The sequence below is a fragment of the Poromitra crassiceps genome (genome assembly GCF_964638095.1).
Source record: "Poromitra crassiceps genome assembly, chromosome: 10".
NCBI classification, from domain to species: Eukaryota; Metazoa; Chordata; class Actinopteri; order Beryciformes; family Melamphaidae; genus Poromitra; species Poromitra crassiceps.
Window position 1 is genome coordinate 18,655,988 of NC_139631.1, and position 24,801 is coordinate 18,680,788.

The window sequence follows — 24,801 nt, forward strand, 5'->3', positions numbered from 1 at the left end:
CAGCAACACACATGTTGTTCAGGTGGTAAACAGCTCCAACTTCTCATTTCCACTCGCAGTCTGTGAGATATGCCTTGCAGCATGATGTCACATGGGTTCCATCTTGTCATATTGGGTCCCGAACTCAAAACACAACTTCACGCACTCGAAGCCGCCTTCATAGACTCCCATTATAAAGGTTGGGAAATAATAATAATAAATAAAACTTAAACTGGGATTTCTCAAAAAGTACAAAAGATATCAAAAAGCTGAATTAAGTACTATAAGTGGTCACCTGTTTGTAGTACAAAGTATGAAAGAAAGAGTAGGTAGAATTCAAAGAGGGCATGGTTTGAACAGTCCTCCCATAGACTTTGTTTTGTATCTGCTGTGGTATAAAACATTTTTGGTACATGTCAGAGACATGTATTGGTTTTGTTGTGCTATCTCGTTTACTGTTGCATGTCAGGGACAACAGATGAAAATTAGCATTCTTGCTAACTCTGATATATTTACATTGCATCCTTAGCTTTACTGTATGTTTTGTCTTTGTATGCTCTGTTCATTAATATATGCTGTCCCTCTCAAATAACCAAAATAAACAGCGTGATGGGAGATGGGTTGCACCTCTGGGCTGATGGCTTTGTAGGTCTTGTATGTATCTTGCTTCCTGTTTAGATCGTAATTTCTCAATCATACCACTTCCGTCACTTGCAATATTAAGATTAAGATTAAGATCAATATTACGCAGATTGCAAACTCCACACAGAAAGGCCCTTTTCACGAGATAGCCCACCTGGGCACCATGCAGGCACCGAAGGCATAGGGAGACATACCCCCAGTGCCAACAGTGTCCCAGGCGAGAGTCGAACCCAGGACTTTCTTGCTGTGGGGCAACATGTACGAGGCGAGAGCGCTACCACTGCGCCACCAACTCTCTGCAGAGCCACCAAGTTTTTGTCAGAAGCACTAGTTGATTTTTGAGATTTAATGACTCATTTCCCATGTTTGCTTTTGAAAATACAGCAACAGGAACGCTGACCAAGATTCGTTCAACTGTAGGCCTAAGGAGTCAAAATGCAGTTTCCCGGCTGTCCCAAACCTGGAAGAATACGACATTACTGTGGTGGTGAGAAACCCGCTGGGAGAGGAGAGAGAGAGCTACAGCTTCAACTTCTCTGACAGAGGTCAGAGTTCAAACCACAGAATACTGTGTGGCTGTACATTTTAAATATTGCTTTTCTTTCCTAAAGGCTTGACTAACATGTGTCCTTAAATATAGTAGTATTTCAAATAAGATGTGCATTTCTGATTAAGCAGCAGAAAGGCAGTCGGTTCACTTTACAATAAGGTACGCAAAATTTACAGTAGTTACTAGGGAACTAATGAGGAACGAATGAGGAAGAACTAACTATTAGTTAACAATTAGTTAATGTCAGTTTGTGAGTATAGTAGTTAATCATTAGTTAATCATTAGTTGGTCAGTTCGTGAGTATAGTAGTTAATCATTACTTAATTATTACCTGTCAACTACTTACTCTTTGTGTGTACCCTAATGTAAAGTGATGCATCATACTGAATAGTTCATGCAGTAGTTAGTTCCTCATTCGTTCCTCATTAGTTCCATAGTAACTACTGTCAATTTTGTGTACCTTATTGTAAAGTGTTACCAGGCAGTCTATTGGTTGTCTAGTTAGTGAGTCAATCGTTTATTTGCACAATCTAGCCAAATTGTTGCTGCTTGGTTCATTGCTTTGTCTAAAGATTGACTGCATTGCCACCTGACAATAAAGTGGGTTTTAGTAAGTCTGTGGATTTCCTGTGTTTGTCTTCAGTGTTTCCTGTGGTAAAGTGGGACACCGACGTGCACCGAGGGGTGACGGACACCACCGTTACCTGGATCTTACAGGGGAACCTGTCTACACTGGACATCCTCTGCCAGGTTACAACAAAGCCAGAAAGCACCACCATGGTGAGTTTGATCTGGTGTGTAACTACAATATTATGACAACAGAATGGGTTGAACAGTGCAGGATTTTACCCGCACATCTGTCTGTCTGTGTGTGTAACAGGTGACCAGTCAGAGTGAAGGACATATCTTTCCGTATGTGTTTGTAACAAGTGACCGGTCAGAGTGAAGGACTTATCTGTCTGTGTGTGTTTGTAACAGGTGACCGGTCAGAGTGAAGGACTTATCTGTCTGTATGTGTTTGTAACAGGTGACCGGTCAGAGTGAAGGACTTATCTGTCTGTATGTGTTTGTAACAGGTGACTGGTCAGAATGAAGGACTTATCTGTCTGTATGTGTTTGTAACAGGTGACTGGTCAGAGTGAAGGACTTATCTGTCTGTATGTGTTTGTAACAGGTGACTGGTCAGAGTGAAGGACTTATCTGTCTGTATGTGTTTGTAACAGGTGACTGGTCAGAGTGAAGGACGTATCTGTCTGTATGTGTTTGTAACAGGTGACTGGTCAGAGTGAAGGACGTATCTGTCTGTATGTGTTTGTAACAGGTGACTGGTCAGAGTGAAGGACGTATCTGTCTGTATGTGTTTGTAACAGGTGACTGGTCAGAGTGAAGGACATATCTTTCTGTATGTGTTTGTAACAGGTGACTGGTCAGAGTGAAGGACTTATCTGTCTGTATGTGTTTGTAACAGGTGACTGGTCAGAGTGAAGGACGTATCTGTCTGTGTGTGTTTGTAACAGGTGACTGGTCAGAGTGAAGGACTTATCTGTCTGTATGGGTTTGTAACAGGTGACTGGTCAGAGTGAAGGACTTATCTGTCTGTATGGGTTTGTAACAGGTGACTGGTCAGAGTGAAGGACTTATCCATCTGTATGTGTTTGTAACAGGTGACTGGTCAGAGTGAAGGACTTATCTGTCTGTATGTGTTTGTAACAGGTGACTGGTCAGAGTGAAGTACTTATCTGTCTGTATGTGTTTGTAACAGGTGACTGGTCAGAGTGAAGTACTTATCTGTCTGTATGTGTTTGTAACAGGTGACCGGTCAGAGTGAAGGTGGCTATTACAAAGTCAAGCTGGACCATCTGCTTCCCAACACCCAGTACTCTACCAGCGTACGCTGTGCTGTCAAGGGCAAGCTGTGGGGAGACTGGGCCCCAGCCTTACCCTTCACCACTCGTGAGTGCCAGACAGAGACAACAGAGTCCACACAGACCTTCACCAGAGTTTGGATCGATTTCTCTGTCTGAATTATATTTAGCAAATAAAATTGCATGCATTGCAAAAGCAGGGTACAGCAATGTCTTTGTCCTATTGATGCCTTTTCTGAAGACTGGATGTGCGAGTTATCCTATTTCTGTATAGACAACAAGTCCAAATCAACAGGATACATGTCTCTCCAAATATAAAAAATCATCTTTAAGAAGTACAGAGCAGAGATATTATATCCCCAGGAACTCCGTAATTTTCTGTACCCTTCAACATCCAACTAACTAAGGAGGGATTGAATGAATGAATGAATGAATGAATGAATGAATAGGGATTTGTTGTGTTGGAGAGAAGATAACCCAAACATCAATAGGGAGACAGACAAGGAAAGACATGAAACAAAGGTCCTTGGCTGGACTCGAGCTCAGCATTTTCCTCAGGCAGGAAAACGTCGAGTCAGCATCCAGTAGTGGCCGAGACCACGAAAAGTCAAAGAAGGCACAACACTGAGACAAGATGTCAAAAAATTATGCCCAAGATGTCACCCAAAAAAAGGTGGTGTGGAACCCAGACTCCACGACTACTCTAGTAGGCTACTAGCCTACAGTGCTGACTCATATACTTTGTTGGATGGAGCTCACTAAAAGACTCAGTCTGTTGTCTGTGTTGCATTCATCTCTGTGTGCTCTCCTTAGATCCGTTAGTGACTTTGGACGTGTGGAGGAGGGTCAAGCCGCTGCCCAACTCACACAACCTCCGTGAAGTCACCCTGCTATGGACTCCGGTGAGACTCTACAGCTCGTTTACTTTATTTCAAATATGTCATTTTGATTACATGGAGACTGATGCAACAGCTCCATGTGCAAAATTGTGCATACAATATTTTCTTCTCCAGTGTAAGAAATATAACCTGACACTGCCAGATACCACCCCCGTCTGGCAGAGTCAGGTTATGAGAAATATAGTTTGTCCTTCATTCTCAGCACATTCCCGGCTCAGCAGCAAAGGGTGTCATTCAAGGCTACACAGTGCAGTGGTCGCAGGGCGGCCAAAACAGGAGCGAAAAGAAGGACAGCGGACAAACCCAGGCAGAGATCTCTGTGGGCCCAGGACAGTGTGACTTCTCTGTCCAGGCTGTCCTCCGCGCTGGCTCCTCCATCCCAGCTCACATCACCGTCCCACACATGAAAGACAGAGGTGAGAAGCCTCACATATATTACACATAAAGCTGCCATCTGTGACAATACATTTAACATTTATTATATTATATTTATATTATATTATACATGTAGCCCGACAATACATTTAACATGTCAAGCTTTCCCATGGTGCAATCAGGCAATCAGTGGAGGGCAAACCATCTACATTTAGTTTACCCCACTCTTTAGGCTGATACGTCTTTATGATAGTATGATCATCATAGGGTATTTTAAGGAGAGAGAAAAAACAGATTTTAAAGTATAATGCCGGTGTTTGTTTAAATTTGTGCCAATTGTCTACTCCATGTTAAGCCTCTCGCTATTCCAATTAGTAGCTGGAGGTATCAGGGCTAATTTTCTTTCCTTCAGAAGAAGCCATTAGCTTCCATTGGTTCTTGTACAATATGAAAAACAACTTCCAGACTTCAAAATTGCCTGAGCTAATAATCCACACAGTAAACATGAAGTTTCTGATTTCTGATTCTGGTTTATTGTTATTTCATTTTCTCCAAGTTGAGTGTTTTCATGTGTGCATTTTACGTTAATTTCCGATCTGCTTAATGTCAATCACTTGACTCCCACGGGGAGAAATGGAAGTCTCTCCCCGGGAAATAATCCCTCAAAAACATGTTGCCTTACAAACTTTAGATTGTTACATCATATCACTCACATCATCCATGTGTTTTTATTTTGAGCATCAGAAGTCAATTTCAAGCTATAGGTTTCACACGGCAAAGTCTCAATATTAAAAGCTGATTCAAATGTTTTGGGAAATGTAAACTAGACATACACAGTACTATGGGACAATGGGATATTGCTTTTCTGAAAATGTGCTTGATTTTTTTGTTTATATTGTTGGATATGATGCCTTACATGTATATGGTGATTATTGACTAGAGGTCATACCCACCTTTTCATTTACCAATACTTATGTAGCATTAAACACATTAAGGTTTCATCTGCAGCAATAAATAGCCTGTCCAGCAGGGTTTTTTGGTGTGCCAACATGTTTTGTCTTCTCAGCCATTGTCTGACCTGTAGCGTCAAATGGTTTGACCTGTGCTTTACTGTGAGTTGCTGAATCTTGTGTCTTTGAACAGGACTCGTGCTGCCGGTGCAGCGTGTGAGTGGCAGCACAGCAGGAGGTTTCCATCTGTCCTGGGCCGAGCAGCATAGCGCCACCTGTGGCTACACTGTGGAGTGGTGCACTCCGGGAACTGCAATTTCCTGTGCTCTGCGATGGATGAAGCTGCCACATGGAAATAACACCTTGTTCCTACCTGCTGGTAGGTTTTTATGTTTACCATTGGTGAGTTGTGATGAAGACCTAGAACTGGCTTGGGTTTGTTTTGGCATTTATTGTCATCATTATTTATTTTGCAGGGAATTTCACTGCAGGTTATAGGTATACATTTAATATCTATGGATGCATGGAAAATGGACACGGACTGCTGGAGACCCAGACTGGATACTCACAGGAGCTCAGTGAGTGTTGTTACTGACATTTAATTTATAGCCTACTACTGGAAACGTATGCATGTATGTTGTATATTTCTATACTTACAACAACAAGCTGTCCTCACACAGGTAAAAATAGATGAGGAAAATCCTTCAAAGTGAGACATTTTGCACTCTTCATTCACTTCTTTGAAGGGCTGGTTCAGGGTTAAGGCATGGCTTTAGATTTAGGATGAGGTTTATGGTCAAAGTTAAAGTTAGGCATGGAGTAGAGAGTCACTAACCCTATCACTAAACCAATGTGAAATACACGAGGAGAACACAGATGAGTACAGTGCATTTCATGGTAGAAAATGACTGAGAAGTGCAGACAGACAGACAGACAGACAGACAGACAGACAGACAGACACACATGCAGACGTACACCATCTCTCCTGCTTGCCAGACATGAAAGGAGTACCACAAAATTCAAAACCAACTTTATTTGTGAAGTTATCCCAATACACTGCATTTTCTCCCTGTTACACCAGCCCTTCTATTGCTTTAACCCAAACTGATTTTGTCTTTTTCTGAAACCTCGTCCCTCCCCTCAGAACCTGTACTGTTCCCAGTTCTGCTCAGACCAGGTGGAATTACTTCCTCCTCTGTGACACTGGAGTGGCTTTACGATGAGGAGGATCAGGCTCATCCAGGGTTCATCACTGGTTACTTGGTTGTAGTGCAAGAAGGAGGTGGGAGTACACCAGGTCATACTGCAAGTGGGTAAACAGCAACGATGTCCAGTGTTCATAAGTGTTGCTGTTTCAGTGACAATTAGTGTGTTGAGTGGACAAGTGTTTCTCCACTCCGAGCTGATATGGCTCTGAGGCCTCTGTTCAAAATGATTTAAAGTGATCAATTCACTCTGATGGGTGTGGACTGATATAAACACTGGCATAGTATAGAGATCCACAGTGTTCGTTTGGATAGGACATGCACGACCGATGCAAGTGAATCATATACCATCATGGTGTTTTACAATACAAGGTATTGTAATCCTGCATGCAGATCTCCTGAATGTGACGGTGGAGGACCCCCGGAGGAAGACTGTGACCATAGAGGGTCTGCAGGAAAGCCAACAATACACTTTCTGTCTGAGCGCTCTCACCAAGGGTGGACCTGGTCCACAGGCCAACATCATCATCAGGACCACAGCCAACTGTGAGCCAATAGCATAATTATGTACTTGCATAGTGTGAATTGAAATAAAGCTACAACTTCACAAAATCCAAAGTTTTCAATTATAATAATTTAATGTGTGTGTTAGTCTGTGTTTATCACCCGCTGTGTTTCTTCCAGTAGACTCTGTTCACTTGGCTACGATATTGACTCCAGTCCTGCTGCTGCTGGGCTGCACCATCCTTCTGTGGCCTCGGAGGACAATGTGAGTATCTTCATCCCATGCATTTATCCTGCTAAGATGATCTGGATGTTTGTCTTTTTGATCCTTATTGCGTCTTCTCTTCTAGGCTGATGAGTGGGCTAAAGGCCATTTTTGCTTATCCCGCTGGTATGAACATCAATACTATTGAGGTAGACAACTTCCTTCATGAGGTATGGATAAAACACTGAATTGGTCCAGGCTCCAGCCATATACAGAGTAAACAACTACCCATAGGCTACTAGATACATGTCAGTGCATACACAAAAATAGAGAACTTGGAAATTTCAGCAGAATTAGATACAATCTGCAGCATAAACCACAAGGTCCTGCCTCCACAGGGGTTTCAGGAAGTGTTGTTTTTAGCATAGAGATTTCCTCATGGCTGGCTTACTTTCACAGGAGATGACACTGGCATATTTGTTGTTACACACCCAGCTATGGCTAGTTTATATGTTTGCTTAGTTTATATGTTTGCTGGTTAGTGTTCTGCAAATGAATGTAACTAAACCATGCAGACAAAGCAACTTTCCCCACCATCATAGGTGCAAGAGAGGTTGTGAGAGTGTTACAAGTTATGGCAGTGTTTCTCAAAGTGGGGTCTGGGAACCCCCAGGGGTCCTTGAGGGGGTTCCAGGGGGTCCCCAGCAAAAAGGGGAATCATTATTTTTTATTTAAGTAACACCATGACAGAATGTATGACTATTTTGTCATGGGTTTCATACACTTTCTGTAATAAAACATCATCAAAAATATTATCAGATAGGGGACACTGGGACAAGATCTTAATAAATGGAGGTCCGGTGGTCACATAATTTGTGTCAGTTTAGGGGTCCTTGACTTGAAAACGTTTCAAAACCACTGATGTACAGTACCTCCATTTTCTTCATATCATATACACTGATCTGTAATACATTGCATTGAGTTTACTGTTCAATTGTTGCTCTGTGTTTGTGCAGACCAGTAAGAGGCTACAGTCACAGGCAGTAGAAGAGTGTGTCAGCTGTGATATTGAGATCCTACCTGAGACTGAAACAACTACACTGATAGACCCAGAGCTCCTGAATGCACCATCCTCTTCTGCCTTCCAGTCCGCTACTTTACCCTCCTCGCCCCTCTGCATGCCAGACCAAGCAGACTACCGCCCACAGTCACCTGCAGTGCAATGGGCAAGGCCAGTCTTTCAGCGAGTAACAAGCGTCACCAACCAGAGTTACTGTAGCACCATCAGCGGGGATTTCTCTGAGCCACAAGTTGCACCTGAAGGCATCAGTGAAATCACCAGCCTCAAATCTTATGAGAGTCTGCAGGAATCATGGAGCGTGATGTCTGGCTACATCTCCAATGATGCTTTATCAGTGTAAAGCAGGGGTTTTCAACAGGTAGTCAGCAGCCCCCTGGTGGTCAGTGAAGGCATTGCAGGTGGTTCCTGACCATGGATTCAATAATATAGTTCCCATGTAATCTCAACCCATTTCCTCACAGCAGTGGTCCTCATGTTGCCTCTTCAGTCAGAATGGTGGACCCTGGGTCACAATCACACCCAGCATCGAGCCCAGCGCGCGCGCATGTGTGTGTGTGTGTGTGTGTGTGTGTGTGTGTGTGTGTGTTTGTGTGTGTGTGTGTGTGTGTGTGTGTGTGTGTGTGTGTGTGTATATATAGTGAGAATATTTTCAGTGTGCTGTGTTTCATATTGTATTGCTCCATCTCAAGTATGTAAATACTGTAAACATATGCTTGCTCAAGTCATCACACAGCAGTCATAATGTGAATATGTGCAGTTTTCTGATGTAGGTAATGTAAAGGTTTTGTATCTACTGTATCTACTTTTTACTTGTGTACGTAGAGAAGATTGTTTCTATACAACTATACTTCAGGGTGTCTCTGTTCTCATCTGCAAGTAAGTTGTAACTCTTTTGGAAAAATACAGCAGCCCCCATCCCAAAAAATGTCATTGCATTATCATTGCTGGCTTGTATATTGTCTGATTGAATCTGTTTGAGTTGCACATGAAAATAAAACATATTGTTGATGTAGAGTATCTTACAGTAAAGTGTTTTAGTGGACTGAGAGGTCAATATAGATGTTATCTATACGAAGGGGAGAGGAACATGACACCCAGCCTCCACAGTGGAAGCACTATGACAGGGTGTGTGTTCATCATCAGAGGTGTGTATGCTACAATAAACAACCAGCTCTGTTAGACAGATACGACGGAATATATAGAATAATCATTTTGTATGAATGAACAATCTCATTTTGTTCTTCTGGACTCAGTTTTTGAAAACGTTTCATCTGGATTTTCTAATCCCCCTTTTTGCAGCCTGGGATTAGACTGATCTTGCGGTTTTTGAGTCCGTTTTTCATCAGCTATCTTGCCATCTGTTGGACATTTTTTGTGTGCTCCTGTAATGAAGAATTTGAGAAGGTGTAACTGTTGTGTTGTGTTTGTGGGAGAGAGAGAAAAAACTATACGTCTGCAACTCCTAAAGCATATTTATCTGTGACTTCAAATTCACTGGCTCCCAGTAAAATCCAGAATAGAATTTAAAATCCTTCTACTAACCTATAAGGCACTAAATGGTCAGGCACCATCATATCTTAAGGAGCTCATAGTACCTTATTACCCTACAAGAGCGTTGCGCTCCCAGAATGCAGCTCTACTCGTGGTTCCTAGAATTTCAAAAAGTAGAATGGAAGGCAGAGCTTTCATCTATCAGGCTCCTCTTCTTTGGAACCATCTTCCAGTCTCAGTCCAGGAGGCAGACACCCTCTCCACATTTAGGATTAGATTTAAAACTTTAATCTTTGATAAAGCATAGTTATGCTGCTATAGGCTTAGACTACCTGGGTTTTTTCTTCTCATTAAAGGGAAGTCTTTTCCAAGACACTCTGAGCCATATCTATTTCACATTCATGTCCCATTCATGCATCTTACCTAGGGATGCACGATATATCGGCAATCATATCGGTATCGGCCGATGTTAGTCATTTTTTAACATATCGGTCATATCGGTATCGGTCAGATGTTGCAATGTTAATATCGGTTATCATTATCAGCCAAATTCTTCACATTGATATGAAATAATGCAGTAAATCTATGATTTATGGGCTTTTCCAAAGGCTTTGCAAATAAAGAAATGCATAACTTTTTCAAATTCAGTGTTAACATGTGTTTTTCAGTATGTACAAAATGTGATGATCATAAAAATGTGGTTTTATACAGATCATATCGACATCGGTAAATATCGGTTATCGGCCATAACAGCAATGTTAATATCGGTTATCGGCATCGGCCAAAATTTTCATATCGGTGCATCCCTAATCTTACCAACTTGACTTATTCCCAGAGTCTTTGTGTCTCCCATTTCCTGCAGGAGCTTGGAAGCAGATACAGAATCGATCTCCAGGGGGAAGAGTCTCCTATTACTATTTTTAGTCCTGTTCTTATTACAGCTGCTACTGTTACTACTGTCATAACTGCATTATTATTACTACATTTATGCTCTTACTTATTATAGTTGATAATGGTATCATTATTACTGCCATTACTGTGTGCCCCCCCCCTCTCTCTCTCTCGCTCTCTCTGTCTCTCTTTCAACCCAACCGTTCATGGCAGATGAACGCCCACCAAGAGCCTGGTCTGCTCAGGGTTTTCTTCCCCGTTAAAGTTTTTTTCCTTGCCGCCGTCACCAAGTGCTGCTCTTGTTGGGTAATTGTTTCAATTGCCACATGACCTCGCAGTAAAATCGCCAGTGCATGTGAGAATTGTTTCAATTGTTGGGTCTAAAAATAAAAAGCCGGGTCTTCTACCTGCTCTATTTGTAAAGCGCCTTGTGATAACTCTTGTTATGATTTGGCACTATATAAATATAAAATTGATTTGATACTCGAATGCCATAAAGCTTGTTAATACAATATCTCACGAACGCCTTGATGGAATTTCTTTGAATTTGCCTCAAACATCCACTTGGACTCAAGGATGAACTGATAACATTTTGGTGGTCAAAGGTCAAAGTTCAAGGTCACTGTGACCTCACAAACACCGTTTTCTAGCTCGTTAACGCGTTATCGCAGGAATGCCTTGACGGAATTTGGCCACATTTGGCTCAAAAGTCCACTTGGGCTCAAGGATGAACTGATTACATTTTGGTGGTCAAAGGTCAAGGTCACTGTGACCTCACGATCACCATTTTCAAGCTCGGTAACACAATATTGGATTTTTGTTTGTTTGCCGATATCCAATATGCTGATATTTTCCAGCTGTTTTGTTTGATTGCTGATACCGATATATAGGCACATTTGTCCCCACCTAATTTCAGAGAACATCAAGTCTCTCCTGTAGTGGAATTAACACATTAGTATGCCTACTCTTATTGTGATGGCCCACTGGCAGACATAATGTGGAGCTGTTTCTCAGGAGGTAGAGCGGGTTGTCCACTAATCCCTTTGGATAAAAGAGGTTGGTAGTTCGATCCCCGCTCCAGTCCACATGTTGAAGTGTCCTTGGGGCAAGATACTGAACCCCAAATTGCTCCCGATGGTATGCCAGCACCCTGCATGGTAGCTTGCTGCCATCGATGTATGAATGTCTGTGTGAACTGTAAATGTACCTACTCATTGTAAAGTGCTTTGGATAAAAACACCATAAAAGGCTGACCATTTACCATAAATACAATGTTTTTCAAAATGTACACATTCACTGACAATCACACAGTAGCCTATCATGCCCAACGTGGGGACCAAGGTCCTCCTGTTGCAGATCTTCAGGTAGAAGAGCCACCCTATGAGGAAGTACAGTATTTCAATAAAATGTTCTGTTTCTGTCCTAAATGGCTTTAAGATTATTTCATCCTTGAACGCTGCCTCATTACAGAGAGCATTTGACAGTAAGTCTCAAAGGCCACAGTATTGATAATTTCAGGAAGGGTGTAAGAGCAAAAGTGAGGAGCTATGACATGTATACACCCATGGCATTTTAATCAAATGTAGCCACCTGTCATAGGAAAATGGGGAGGAGGAAAAGCAGACAGGTGCCTTTGTTAAGGTATTCTTCTGTTAGTGTTCAGGCTAAAATCAGACTAGAGCAGGGTAGGATAGGCCAGATTAGGCTGTAGATTAGCTAGATACTATGTCCCAGTTAGCTCTGGTTAATGCTTAGAGTAGTCAGTTGTCTGATCTTCTCCCCCCCCCCTCTCTTTCCCCCTTTCCCCGCTTCTTCCCTTCTTCCCCCTTCTTGTTCTCCTCTCTTTCCATGCTCTTTCCTCCCCCACATCCCACCGCCCCCCCTCCCTTCTCCTGCTCTCTCCTCATTCTCCCCCCCCTCTGCTCCTTCTCCTCTTCTCCCCTATTTTCCTGAATCCCTGCCAACTTCCTGCTCTCCCTTCTCTCACATTCCCCCTGCTCTCCTTCCCCTGCACCCTCCCACCTCTCCTTCTCTGCCTCTCTGTCCTCCCCCCTCTCTCACATTCCCCCTGCTCTCCTTCCCCTGCACCCTCCCACCTCTCCTTCTCTGTCCTCTCCTCCTCCACATTTCCCATTTTCCCCCCACCCTCGCCCTAATCCGGGCCCGTATCCTACTCCCTCCCTCCACCCTAGACCCTACCTCTACTCTCTGTCCTCCCCCCTCTCTCACATTCCCCCTGCTCTTCTTCCCCTGCTCTCCTTCCCCTGCACCTCTACTTCGGCACGGTGGCTCAGTGGTTAAAGCTGTTGCCTCACAGCAAGAAGGTCCCGGGTTCGAACCCCGGTCCGTCCCAGGTCCTTTCTGTGTGGAGTTTGCATGTTCTCCCCGTGTCCGTGTGGGTTTTCTCCGGGTGCTCCGGTTTCCTCCCACCATTAAGAAAAACATGTATGTTAGGGTTAATACTCCTGTCAGTGCCCCTGACCAAGGTACTGGCAAAATAACTGGAGTTGGTCCCCGGGCGCTGCACAGTGGCTGCCCACTGCTCCTAGTTCTAGGAAGGTTCCTAGTAGAGGATGGGTCAAATGCAGAGGGTGAATTTCCCCAAGGGGATAAATAAAGTAACATTCTACTCTCTGTCCTCCCCCCTCTCTCACATTCCCCCTGCTCTCCTTCCCCTGCACCCTCCCACCTCTCCTTCTCTGTTCTCTCCTCCTCCACATTTCCCATTTTCTCCCCACCCTCGCCCTAATCCGGGCCCGTATCCTACTCCCTCCCTCCACCCTAGACCCTACCTCTACTCTACCTCCCCTGTACCCTTCCACCTCTCCTTCTCTGTTCTCTCCTCCTCTCTGTCCTCTCCCCTCTCTCACATTCCCACTGCTCTCCTTCCCCTGCGCCCTCCCACCTCTCCTTCTCTGTTCTCTCCTCCTCTCTGCCCTCTCCTCCCTCTCACATTCCCCCTGCTCTCCCTCCCCTGCACCCTCTCCTTCTCTGTTCTCTCCTCCTCCACATTTCCCATTTCTCCCCACCCTCGCCCTAATCCGGGCCCGTATCCTACTCCCTCCCCTCCCCCAACCCTAGACCCTACCCCTACCCTGGCTCTCCCTCCCCTGCACCCTCATCTCTCCTCCCCTGTTCTCTCCTCCTCCACATTTCCTATTTTCTCCCCACCTCCCCCCTCTCCTCCCTCCCTCCCTCCACCCTAGACCCTACCTCTACTCTACCTCCCCTGTACCCTTCCACCTCTCCTTCTCTGTTCTCTCCTCCTCTCTGTCCTCTCCCCTCTCTCACATTCCCACTGCTCTCCTTCCCCTGCGCCCTCCCACCTCTCCACATTTCCTATTTTCTCCCCACCTCCCCCCTCTCCTCCCTCCTCCCTCTCCCTCCCTCCTCCACTCTCCTGCTTTCTTCAAATGTTCAAATGTTATCTTTATTCTGTATATTCTTGTTACTGTGTGTTAGCTAGAATCAGCTAGACATACTTTCTGTGAAGCCCTCTGAGACATGCTTGTGAATTAGGGCTATATAAATAAACTTGACTTGACTTGACTTGACTTCTGTTTTTTTCACAGGAGTCACAGGGGCTTTTAGGGAACTTCATTTTTCAGCCTTCATTCATATTCAACCGTTGAATATGAATGAAGACTGAAAAATGAAGTTATCCACCTAGATCGCTTTGTGAATAGCTTATGTAAAACATGCCATATTTTATTTATTTATATGTCAAATGTTCTTGTTTGGGAAGGCGCGCTTTGGACTGTTGCTTGTTTGAGGTGCTCTTTGGACAGATGGATTTGCCTATGGGCGTGCTCTGTACTTAGGGGGCGTGCTCTGTAGGGGCGTGCTCTGTACTAGCCCTGGCCGGAGCTCGATATGATTATTTTGTTAACTTTTTAATTTAAAAACATACGTGACAGTAATTCAAAGACATTTTCAAATACAAAACTATAGATTAACAAACTCCAACCATCAATAACATGACTCAGAACAAAAAAAAAGTCAAGCAGAAGTACAGGCGGAAACACGTGATCGGTTGTGATCGAATTCTATTGGTTGCGACCGTTGTAACATGTGACCCCGCTATTTTTGAAAAACCTTTGCGGAACTTTGAAAACGGCAACAGCAGTTACTGAAGAACCTGACAAGTCAGAAAAGCAAACAGCAAGAGACAATGATACGGCCGACGTGAGTAGTGCTAAATCGTTGTTATGTATCAATCAGAAGTTATTTTGTCAACTAGTATTATGCCGTTTCTATTGTTGTTTTGTAGCTGCGGAGGCTAATAGGGCTAACGTTAGGTTCAGGCTAATGTAGCGTTAACGTTCACGCAAAGCTAACACTGAATTGTTGTTGGTTTGACTGAAGTAAAATCTGAATTATTTTTCAGAAAGGGTAGAACTCCTCGGAGACCCCCCAAGAAACCGTCCAGCAACCAGAAAGAACCTGTTGGGGTGAGTAACGTTAGCTTTTCAGGAGTATGCAGTTACTTAGCGTTAGCGAGTGAGCTCGCTGCTAACTGTTAGCACTACTACGGCGAGCTAAAGCTAATAGCTAAAAGTAAACTAACGCTAACGCAAACTTGCAACGTTTGCATACTCCTGATACCGTAAATGTTAGAACCTCCTCTGCCTACGACGCGTTTTACCTTATTTAACGTAATGTTTTTATTTTTGATAAGGTGTACTGCCGTATAAAACCTTTAGGTGTGGAAGAGGAGTGCTGCATTGAAGTAATCAGCAGCACCACCATCCAGTTGCACCCACCAGATGGCCTCAAAGGCAATCGGAATGGAGAGTTCAAAGAGGTAGCTAAACGTTATATAAAGCTAATGTAACAGTAGTCACACTATTTACACAATATTTCTTAATGTTGTTTATCCAATTTGCTAACACCCAACCTAATTCATTTACATCTCAGACGCAGTATTCCTTCAAAAAAGTATTTGGAAATGCAACATCTCAGATGGAGCTATTTGATGATGTTGCCAAATCTCTTGTGGATGACCTGATCAATGGAAAAAACGGTAAGAGTATTGGTCAACAGCAGAAATATTGTACGATTCTTTCTCATAACCGATAGCTGTGTTAAATGAATCTGCCTGATTTTGCTGCTTTCTACCTATCTGGCATTTTTATACTACATTTTAAACAAGTATACCCAAACACCAGGGTTTGAATAACTTTGGCACTATAATTGGCAGTTCTGGTTCTTTACTGTTCTTCAGTATTGCTTCTCTTTGTTGTAGGGCTGCTCTTTACATATGGGGTCACAGGAAGTGGTAAGACCTTCACCATGACTGGCTCTCCAGGCCAGGGCGGACTTCTACCTCGCTCCCTTGACATGATCTTCAACAGCATAGGCCCGTACCAGGCCGGGAGATATGTAAGAGAGTAGCACTACATCTGGGCATATATATCATCTTCTATATGCCACACTGACAGTGTGTCTTGATTATATTCACTCATTTGTGACTTGAATCTAAAATCTAAATTCTTGCTATTTGTTCAGGTTTTCAAGACCGATGATAAAAATGGAGTGGAGACACAGAATGAAGTTGATGCTGTGTTGGAGCGCCAAAGGCGAGAAAACCAGCCATCTGTGCCCAAAACTCCCTCCTCCAAGTAAGTTTGAGTGCTGTGAAATGCCAGTAATCTGCTGAAATAACCATTTGATGCAGTCATGTCTATTTATTTCACCAACTGTAATTCTCTACTATATATTTTCAGACATAAGCTTGATCCTGAATTTGCTGACATGATTATTGAGGCCTACAAGACGGATTGTGTGGACGAGGACAGCACCTACAGTGTCTTTGTCTCCTACATAGAGATATATAACAACTACATCTATGATCTACTTGAAGAAACTCCATATGACCCAATCAAATCAAAGTGAGTGGGGGAAACAGTCAAATTCCCCAAAACCACTGTACTCTTTAACCAAATCACACACACTTAGGCTATTCTATGTGATCTCATTTTCATAATGTAATACTTTTTCCACTTCCATTCACTGAGCCTCCTGAAACTGTTTGGAGCCCCCCTGGGGAGGCCTGCCTCCCACTTAGAAAACCTCTGCACTAGTGTGCTCACAACAATTACAATCTTTTTATCTGAGCTATGCGACTTGGAGAAATGCAAGATTAAACTTTGATAATTTGACGGCCATTGATTGCAGGCAACTCCTTGTTATGAGTGTTCCTTTAGTCCAAAAATCATTACATTACCCCCTGCTTCTTGTGTCCTTTGTTGTGTCAGATCCACTGAATTCCTGTTTCTATAATCTGTTGCTTTGTATGGCGCTTTATGATTGTAATTATCTGATCACTTGTCATGGCTGGAACACAAAAATACCGCATCCAAATGTTTGTCATTATCTAAATCTGTTACACGAAAAATGCAGTTCAATATCTTCAGCGGCTAACCCATGTATTCTCTCATCTAGACCGCCTCAATCAAAAATTCTCAGAGAAGATCAAAATCACAACATGTATGTGGCTGGATGCGTAGAGGTTGAAGTCAAGTCAACTGAGGAGGCCTTTGAAGTATTCTGGAGAGGTATGTTGCTAAGATTTGAAATTGGAAATCTTGGAAACAAATAAGAGAAAATATAAGCAACACTGCGCTGATGATCTTAGATTTGACTGACCTGGTATTGCTGCCCTCCGGGTCAGCTCTGGCCAGGGAATGACCTCTGTTAATCTTCTCGCTGAGCAGGTCATGGAAAAGTTAGAGAGGGCAATTGTAGTTTTTTGCCCAAAATGGATGCATACCTACTAGTGGCTAACCATCAGTAAAAATGCTTGTAAAGGAGCTTGTATTGTGTTCTTCCAGGTCAGAAGAAGAGAAGGATTGCCAACACCCAGTTGAATAGAGAGTCCAGCCGCTCCCACAGCGTGTTCACCATCAAACTGGCTCAGGCTCCCCTGGATGCAGATGGACAGACCATTCTCCAGGTCAGTTGAATGTGTGGAGTGAGGTGATTCTGGTCCCAGAGCTGGCTGTAGTTCTGTAATGATTTATTTGGTTGCTTAAATTATGATCTATGTGCAAATTATAAAATCTGAATCATCCTCGTTTATGTGAATGAGTTTTAGCGCTTGTGTTTCAGGATAGGAACCAGGTGTCTGTGAGTCAGCTGTGTCTGGTGGACTTGGCAGGAAGTGAGCGCATAAGTAGGACAAGGGCAGAAGGCAGCCGTTTACGTGAAGCAGGTTTGTTACTCAACTTAACAGTAAAGTATTCTTTTGCATATTGCTGAAGTTCATGTGAGATTAAACAACGTCTTCATTGCAGGTAACATTAATCAGTCCTTGATGACCCTACGGACATGTATTGAGGTACTTCGCGAGAACCAGATGTGTGGCACAAACAGGGTTCGTATGTCTCATCAGACTGAAGCTGACGTTATATTCACTGATGATGCATATAGTTATTCATGTAAATTTCTCTCATAGATGGTCCCCTACAGAGATTCTAAAGTAACCCATCTGTTCAAGAACTACTTTGACGGAGAAGGAACAGTTCGAATGGTGGTGTGTGTCAATCCGAAGGCCGATGACTATGAAGAAAGCTTGGTAAGTCCATTCTTCACTGTTTAGGACGTTTGTGTATCTTAATTTTATTTTAATGAAAAAATATTTTATTTGAGACAATTTAATCCTATTCAATAATCTGGAGCAAATGTGCTCTGTTTGTACAGCTGGTAATGCGCTTTGCAGAGATGACCCAGGAGGTGGAAGTGGCTCGGCAAGTGGACCGACCCATCTGTGGCTTCGCTGCAGGCCGGCGTCACAGAAACCAGGCCTTTAAAGAGGAACTGTCTCGCAAGTTGGATGAGCGTGGTGGTCCAGTAGACAGAGGTAATACTTAGTCATAGTTATTAGTAGTAATAATATAGTGTAATGATATTAAATAAAGCTGAGAAGTTAATTGTTCTACTTAAACCACATACATTACATGTAAAGTGCATTGATGGGATATCTTGTACTCACTCACAGAAAAGGTAAATTCAGAGACCGTGTTTGGATTCATGTGTGTATTGATGGTAAATTCTCTCTGTTCCCTAGATGTGCCCTCTGTTCTGAACCAGCCCCTGCACAGATTCCCGCCTCTGCCCTCTTGTGAGCTGATTGACCCTCATGATGACATCACCTTGCCCAGGATGATGGAAGCTCTGGAGAATCGACAGAGGATCAGGAGGATGATGGTCGAAGACTACAACAAAGCAGGTGACTGCTGGCATTTTAGTCCCGCCCTCACTTTCTTTTACAACTACCAGGTTAATGATCCAGTTGGGATTTATTGTGTGGGCTCACATTTGTTCTCCTCCATCCTATTTTAGCCAACATGATGAAGTGTAAGCTTCAGGAGCTCGACAGCAACCTTGTTTCCAACAACAATTTTGTGAATGAACAAGCTGGCAAACTGGAAGAGAAGGACAGAATCATCGACAATTACAAGGATGAGATTGGTCGCTTGGAGAAGAAGACAAGGATGCAAGAATCTAAGGTGAGAATTGAGAAAGCAAAAGATCCCAACCTAAGATTGTTGGCTTGTAGATATTGCTTAGTTTTTGTCTGATATGGCCCTGTCTCAGATTGTTGGTTTGTAGATATTGCTTAGTTTTTGTCTGATATGACTGTCCCAGATTGAGGTCCTGGAAAAAACCACCAATACCTATGAGATTCACAAGCGTTCGCTGGAGCACGAGCTGGAAACCAGGGAGCAGAGGCTGCAGAGGGAGGTGTGTGAGAAGAGACGTATGGAGCAGCAGATGCACGGCATGGCCACAGACACCCAGCTCAAGTGGGAGAGAGAATGTGTGAGTAGCTCTCCTTCTAAGGGTGTAAACGGATGATCTGCCTTTTTTGGTAACTGAAGAGGAAAAAGTACCCCTAAAAAGGCAAAAAAACAGCAATTATGTATTCACAGAATTGACATGAAACGATGTACATCAAAGTGCATACTGCATAGTGCCTCTTTAACAAACTCTGACTGCAACTTGTCCACAACTACAACACAACTTGTCCACAGCGTGTGAAGTTAAAATGTTTAAAAGGAAGGATAGAAAATAATGCCTCACTAAAATATTTTCAATCTGTGTAAAATTATGTTTACAAAAAAAATACTGCAAAAATACACATTTCAGGATAAATCTCACGATATGGCATCATGATATGGTATCACGATATGGCACCAGTCGTATTGATAATGTATCACAAGACAAAGTATTTTGATGTTTTGTCCCACCCCTAATTTGCTGTATTTGATCATTGAAACAACTTTAACCTCTTTGCCATTTCCACCTAGGTGATGCAGGTTCAACAGAAGTCAAAGTTAACTACAGCATTTTTTGGCAAATCCGTTTCCTCCATTTGTAGCTTTGTTGTCACAATGATAACTTACTAATTAAGTGCCTGGGTTATATTTTAGCAACGTGGAATCTATGATGTAATTCTATTTCAGTTTAGTTTCTGAGAAAGGCAATGGATTTTAGCAAAGTTGTCTGGTGTTGATTGCTAGCCAGTGCCACTGATGGTGACAATAAAACTGTCCAGTCACTGATGTTATCCTTTAACATTGTGCTTCTCATTTGTGCAGGAGAGACGTGTTAATGCAAAGCAGCTGGAGATGCAAAACAAGCTGTGGGTGAAAGATGAGAAGCTGAAGCAACTCAAGGCCATTGTGACGGAGAGCAAGAGTTCAGGTCGTCCTGAGCCTCCGCCACGCCAAACGCAGCCTCAGCCGCGCCAAACGCAGCCTCAGCCGCGCCAAACGCAGCCTCAGCCACGCCAAATGCAGCCTCAGCCGCGCCAAACACAGCCTCAGCGACCTTCCAGGGAGGAACGCACCCCCGCCAAGAGATCAGCCTCCCCCTCACCTGTGCCTGTGAGTTGTTGACATGTGTCACTAGAGCAGCTTCCTAGCCCTCCCTCCTATTTACCTTCTTTGCTAACATAAAGGCTGTTAGGTGGCATGAGAATTGTCATTTGGTAACATGATTCTGTCCCTTCATAATTAACATTAACTGTGCTATTATACATGTACTAATACACAGACCCTGCCTAGACTAAACGGATAATTAATTGCAGAAATGCATGTATCGTTCTGTAGGAGATGCACTTTATTCTTCAAACGACTGTAACATTCATCTGATTTTAATTTGATTGCTGTGTCTGTATACTAACTGTATGTATGTAACTATCCACTCTGCTCCACAGTGCTTTAATGATGCACTCCATGTCAGGACAGAGCCAGGGTCACTACCAACCAGAGCCAATAGAGTTCTGGAGGGCAGGACGTGGCCAAGGCCCCCTTCCCCCACCAGTAGCACCACTAGCTCTCCATCTGTGACCTCCTGCATCAGTGCGTGGGAGCAGTGGGCAGCCCCGGACAGCCAGGCTAACGATTCCCCTACAACCACTAACCCCACCCCTTCAGGGCCTGTAGCCAGACAAGTCAGGAGGAGAGGCAGGTGCTGGCATGAGGAAGAAGTCCGGTCCCCCTCTCATACCTTCGATGTAGGCCTAGAAGAGAGAACCAACAGGGTCAGTGCTTTAGCTACGAGGGGCATCATTTGGCTTCCCTCATCATGACCGTTCTGATGGTTGTGCTGTGTTTTTCAGTCAAGTGGAGTATTTGGGGGTTTTGTGAAAATTTTCATAATGTAGTGTTTACTAACTAATTAACTGACTAACTAATTAAAATATCCTGCTTTCTTTGACTTTAATATATCATACATTTAACTTGTGCTTGTTTTTTGAGGGAGCAAGCACGGTGTCATTGCAGATCATTTTGTCAAGCTTTAATGGAATCATTGGACATAAATACTAAATTTTGTTTTAGACCACTCTCCATGCAGGAAAAATCAGTCACTCATTTCTCCTCCCCTCTTGATCTGAGTAGACGACGACACCAGTACGACCGCTGCACCGCCGTTCCCGCTCTGCTGGTGGTGAGAAATGGGTGGACCACAAGCCCTCCAGCAGCGTGGACCTGGGTACAGTTTTGCAGCCAGTCATCCCCAATTCGATCAAGGTGTCAACCCCCAGTGAAAAGGCCCTGTCAAAGTGTGACAAATACGTGCTAACGCATCAGGAGGTTGCCTCCGATGGCGAGATCAAGACACAACTTATCAAGGTAAATAAGCTGAAACGGTGCAGATATTGGACACAAATTGAAATCTTTTAAACTGCACGCAGCAGCAAATGTGGTGCAACATGTCCATTCTTTTATGCTGGAAATCTGTTGGAATGCTTTGTGGTAGACACAATGCACCTAATGCATCTTTCTTTCTTTTTTTTTTTACAGGGCGAGGTCATTAAAACCAGAGGAGGAGGACAAGCAGTCCAGTTTACAGATATAGAGACCCTAAGACAGGAGCACACCACAGCCCCAAGGTAGCTTTCCACAGCCAATTAAAATTAATTTAGCTGCTGCTCAGCTTGATAGTATAATGATGTTGAGATGATTCACTGTGTCACCAACTCTTTGTTTCTGTGAAGCCGCAAGAGGAGATCCTCAGAAAGCAGCCCCACCCAGAAGGACGATCATAGTGGAGATTGGACAGATGTTGAGACAAGGGTGAGAAGATAACATGTACCGTTATTCTGTATTAATATGGACTATCCCTCATGTATGCTATGGACCATTTTAAGATGATATGATGATCATGTGGAAGCAGAGAGCTGGCTAGATGTAGTTAGCCCATAACTATTGCTACAAAACTCTGGCCATTTTCTTTGTGTGAGCATCGTATGTTTGAATACGGTATTTGCCGCACTTACACACACATTTACAATTTTTGACAAATTGTTGTTTTGTCTGAAAATTATTTTGTATCAGATGTTCCGTCACTCTAATTCAAGCTGGTATCATTCACAAATTATCAATCCAGATGCTGTGCCGTGCCGTTTTGTTGACATGAAACTTGCTATGGTAAAATATGTTAAACTGCTTCATGTTAGAACAAAGTAATGTTACTACACTGGATAGTAACTTATGTAATGTATATCTAATCAAATATTTACTCACAGTGTAGCATATATTTAATCATGTTAGCTGTTTATTGACCAAAGTCATTGGAAGACAAAAGCAATCAAAGCTTCTAATGTAATTAGCCCTAAATGTCACTGTTCTTTTGTTCTTCTCAGTGCTCTGTGGCTATGGAGATGAGGGCTGGATCAAATATGGAACCTGGTTATGAGCATCATGGATGCCCCAAGTAAGCTGTCCTTTATTTCTGGGTTCTATCTGAGAATAGCATTTAGTCTTTGTAATGCATAGCTGAATGGGTTTGATTTGAATACTATTGTGCATTACAGGCGCCACAAACCCTAAGGAGGAGCTGACCGTTGCTCCAGTCATCACTCCTTTCTCTCCTCACCTGGCTGTTGCGCAACAGTGGACTCTTTAACCATAACCTTTTTTTCCAATATGTGTGCGTGCATGTGTGTGTGTATTAATGTATACATTGTTCACCAAAGATGTTTTCTATAAATGCCAATGTTGTTGTTTTGTTTGATCAACTAAAGTTCACAGAAGGCAAAATGTATTGTGCACAATTGTTAATAGAATCCTCCCTGAACACTAGATGGTGGCAGAGGACTGCAGCTGAGACATTTGTCGATTGACAGCATTTTGTGGTATCCCCCATACTGCGCAATGTCTATTGACCATCAAAAATAAAAACTTGGCTACAGAGTTGACCAAGTGCCAGCAGATGAACAATGCTTAGCAATTAGCAGTTACTACATTCTCTCATAAAGAGAGGTTACCCATTTATTTCAAACGAGTGCTTGAACAGACCGATGTAATATTAAAATTGGACAACATTTTTGTGGCATTGTCACTAGCTATATATAATATATACAGTGAGAATATTTTCATTGTGTTGCATTTCATATTGAATTGCTCCATCTCAAGAATGTAAATACTGTCAACATATGCTTGCTGAAGTCATCAGGCAGCAGTCATAATTGAATATGTGCAATTTTATGATGTAAAGGTTTTCTATCTATGCTACTTTTTTTTTTACTTGTAATTATAGAAGATTGTTTCTTACAAGTTGTAACTCAACTTTCAACAGGCCCCCAAAAAATGTCATCATTGCTGGATTCTATATTGTCTCAAATGGAATGTGTTTGAGTTGTACTTGAAAATAAAACTTGCTGTTGCAGTTCAGTAAAGTTTTTTTGTGAACTGCGAGGGGAATATATATATGAATTGATAAGGCAGCTGACTTCAGTGGAAATATGAGGCAGCAAAAGGGGAGATGAACATGGCAGCCAGCCTCCACAGTGGCAGCACTCTTAACAGGGTGTGTGTTCATCATCAGAGGTGTGTATGCTACAATAAACCAGCTGTGGAGGAGCTGTCAGCCTGACTGCCACATTCTGTTAGCACACAGATAGGACAATACAATCATTTTGTATGAAAAGAGTCTTTGTTTTAGTTTTGTCCTGGATGCAGTTTTTGAATTTTTTTTATCTGGGTTTTCTAATTAACCTTTTTTGCAGCCTTGGATGAGATTGATGTTGCCGTTTTTCATCGGCTATCTTGCCATGTTGGACAAAAAAATGTTACAGCATGCTCACTGTTATAGGCCAAATAGAAGAACAGTCAATGCCAGTTTGTATGTTTGTCCACGTATCCACGCTAGTTTACAATGCATACACATTTAAAGACATAATTAGGTGTCTTGTTGGATGACACAAATAATTCAAAACTTTCTTATTTCTCTCTGCAAAGGTCCACAATAGCATGTCTTGTTCAAACATGTACATTCTGCTGCAGCGGTGACAGCTAGTATGAGATTTTGTTTTGAATGTTTTTCTTCTTTGAATAAAATGCAACCAGTGCACTAAGCTATATTCAAGATGTATAGCTATTTATAAATAATGCCATAAATCATGACAACCACCTATTAGATTAGGGAACATATACCAAAGGAGATGAGGTATGAAAATATGAATCACGTAAAAAAAATCCATACACATAAAAGTTAGTCTGTTGTGAGAATACTGCAACTGGACCAAATAAGACCGTAAAAAAAAAAAAAAAAACCCTGTAAACCCTGCACACACCCTTCCTTTAGATAATGCTTCAAACCACCACTCTCAATTCATATATTATGCTAGTTAGAAATATAACATGAGAAACAA

General features: G+C 42.7%; 2 protein-coding genes across 4 annotated transcripts in view; both read left to right on the forward strand.

Annotated features, from left to right (window-relative positions):
- Window positions 1–9,182, forward strand: part of osmr (oncostatin M receptor) — a 12,740-nt gene extending 3,558 nt beyond the window's left edge. For 2 of the 3 annotated variants that reach the window (XM_083644413.1, XM_083644415.1), the window contains 12 exons: window positions 1,006–1,166; window positions 1,815–1,951; window positions 2,983–3,124; window positions 3,850–3,938; window positions 4,138–4,351; window positions 5,454–5,639; window positions 5,737–5,838; window positions 6,405–6,569; window positions 6,859–7,011; window positions 7,150–7,234; window positions 7,320–7,404; window positions 8,191–9,182. In XM_083644413.1, the coding sequence (XP_083500539.1) occupies window positions 1,006–1,166; window positions 1,815–1,951; window positions 2,983–3,124; window positions 3,850–3,938; window positions 4,138–4,351; window positions 5,454–5,639; window positions 5,737–5,838; window positions 6,405–6,569; window positions 6,859–7,011; window positions 7,150–7,234; window positions 7,320–7,404; window positions 8,191–8,595 (1,924 nt within the window). In that variant the 3' untranslated portion in view covers window positions 8,596–9,182. The remainder of the gene's footprint in view (window positions 1–1,005; window positions 1,167–1,814; window positions 1,952–2,982; window positions 3,125–3,849; window positions 3,939–4,137; window positions 4,352–5,453; window positions 5,640–5,736; window positions 5,839–6,404; window positions 6,570–6,858; window positions 7,012–7,149; window positions 7,235–7,319; window positions 7,405–8,190) is intronic. The other variant, XM_083644414.1, reaches the window with a different exon arrangement.
- Window positions 9,183–14,781: 5,599 nt separating this feature from the next.
- kif23 (kinesin family member 23) lies at window positions 14,782–23,621 on the forward strand. The gene is made up of 22 exons (XM_083643818.1): window positions 14,782–14,822; window positions 15,025–15,088; window positions 15,316–15,441; window positions 15,555–15,660; window positions 15,883–16,019; window positions 16,146–16,258; window positions 16,364–16,528; window positions 17,082–17,194; window positions 17,471–17,592; window positions 17,748–17,850; window positions 17,933–18,012; window positions 18,094–18,213; window positions 18,339–18,498; window positions 18,706–18,867; window positions 18,981–19,147; window positions 19,287–19,460; window positions 20,240–20,527; window positions 21,545–21,778; window positions 21,950–22,038; window positions 22,144–22,222; window positions 22,792–22,862; window positions 22,963–23,621. Exons 1-22 carry the CDS (start codon window positions 14,809–14,811, stop codon window positions 22,976–22,978), a joined length of 2,703 nt encoding a protein of 900 aa, XP_083499944.1. The 5' UTR covers window positions 14,782–14,808; the 3' UTR covers window positions 22,979–23,621.
- Window positions 23,622–24,801: the final 1,180 nt, after the last annotated feature.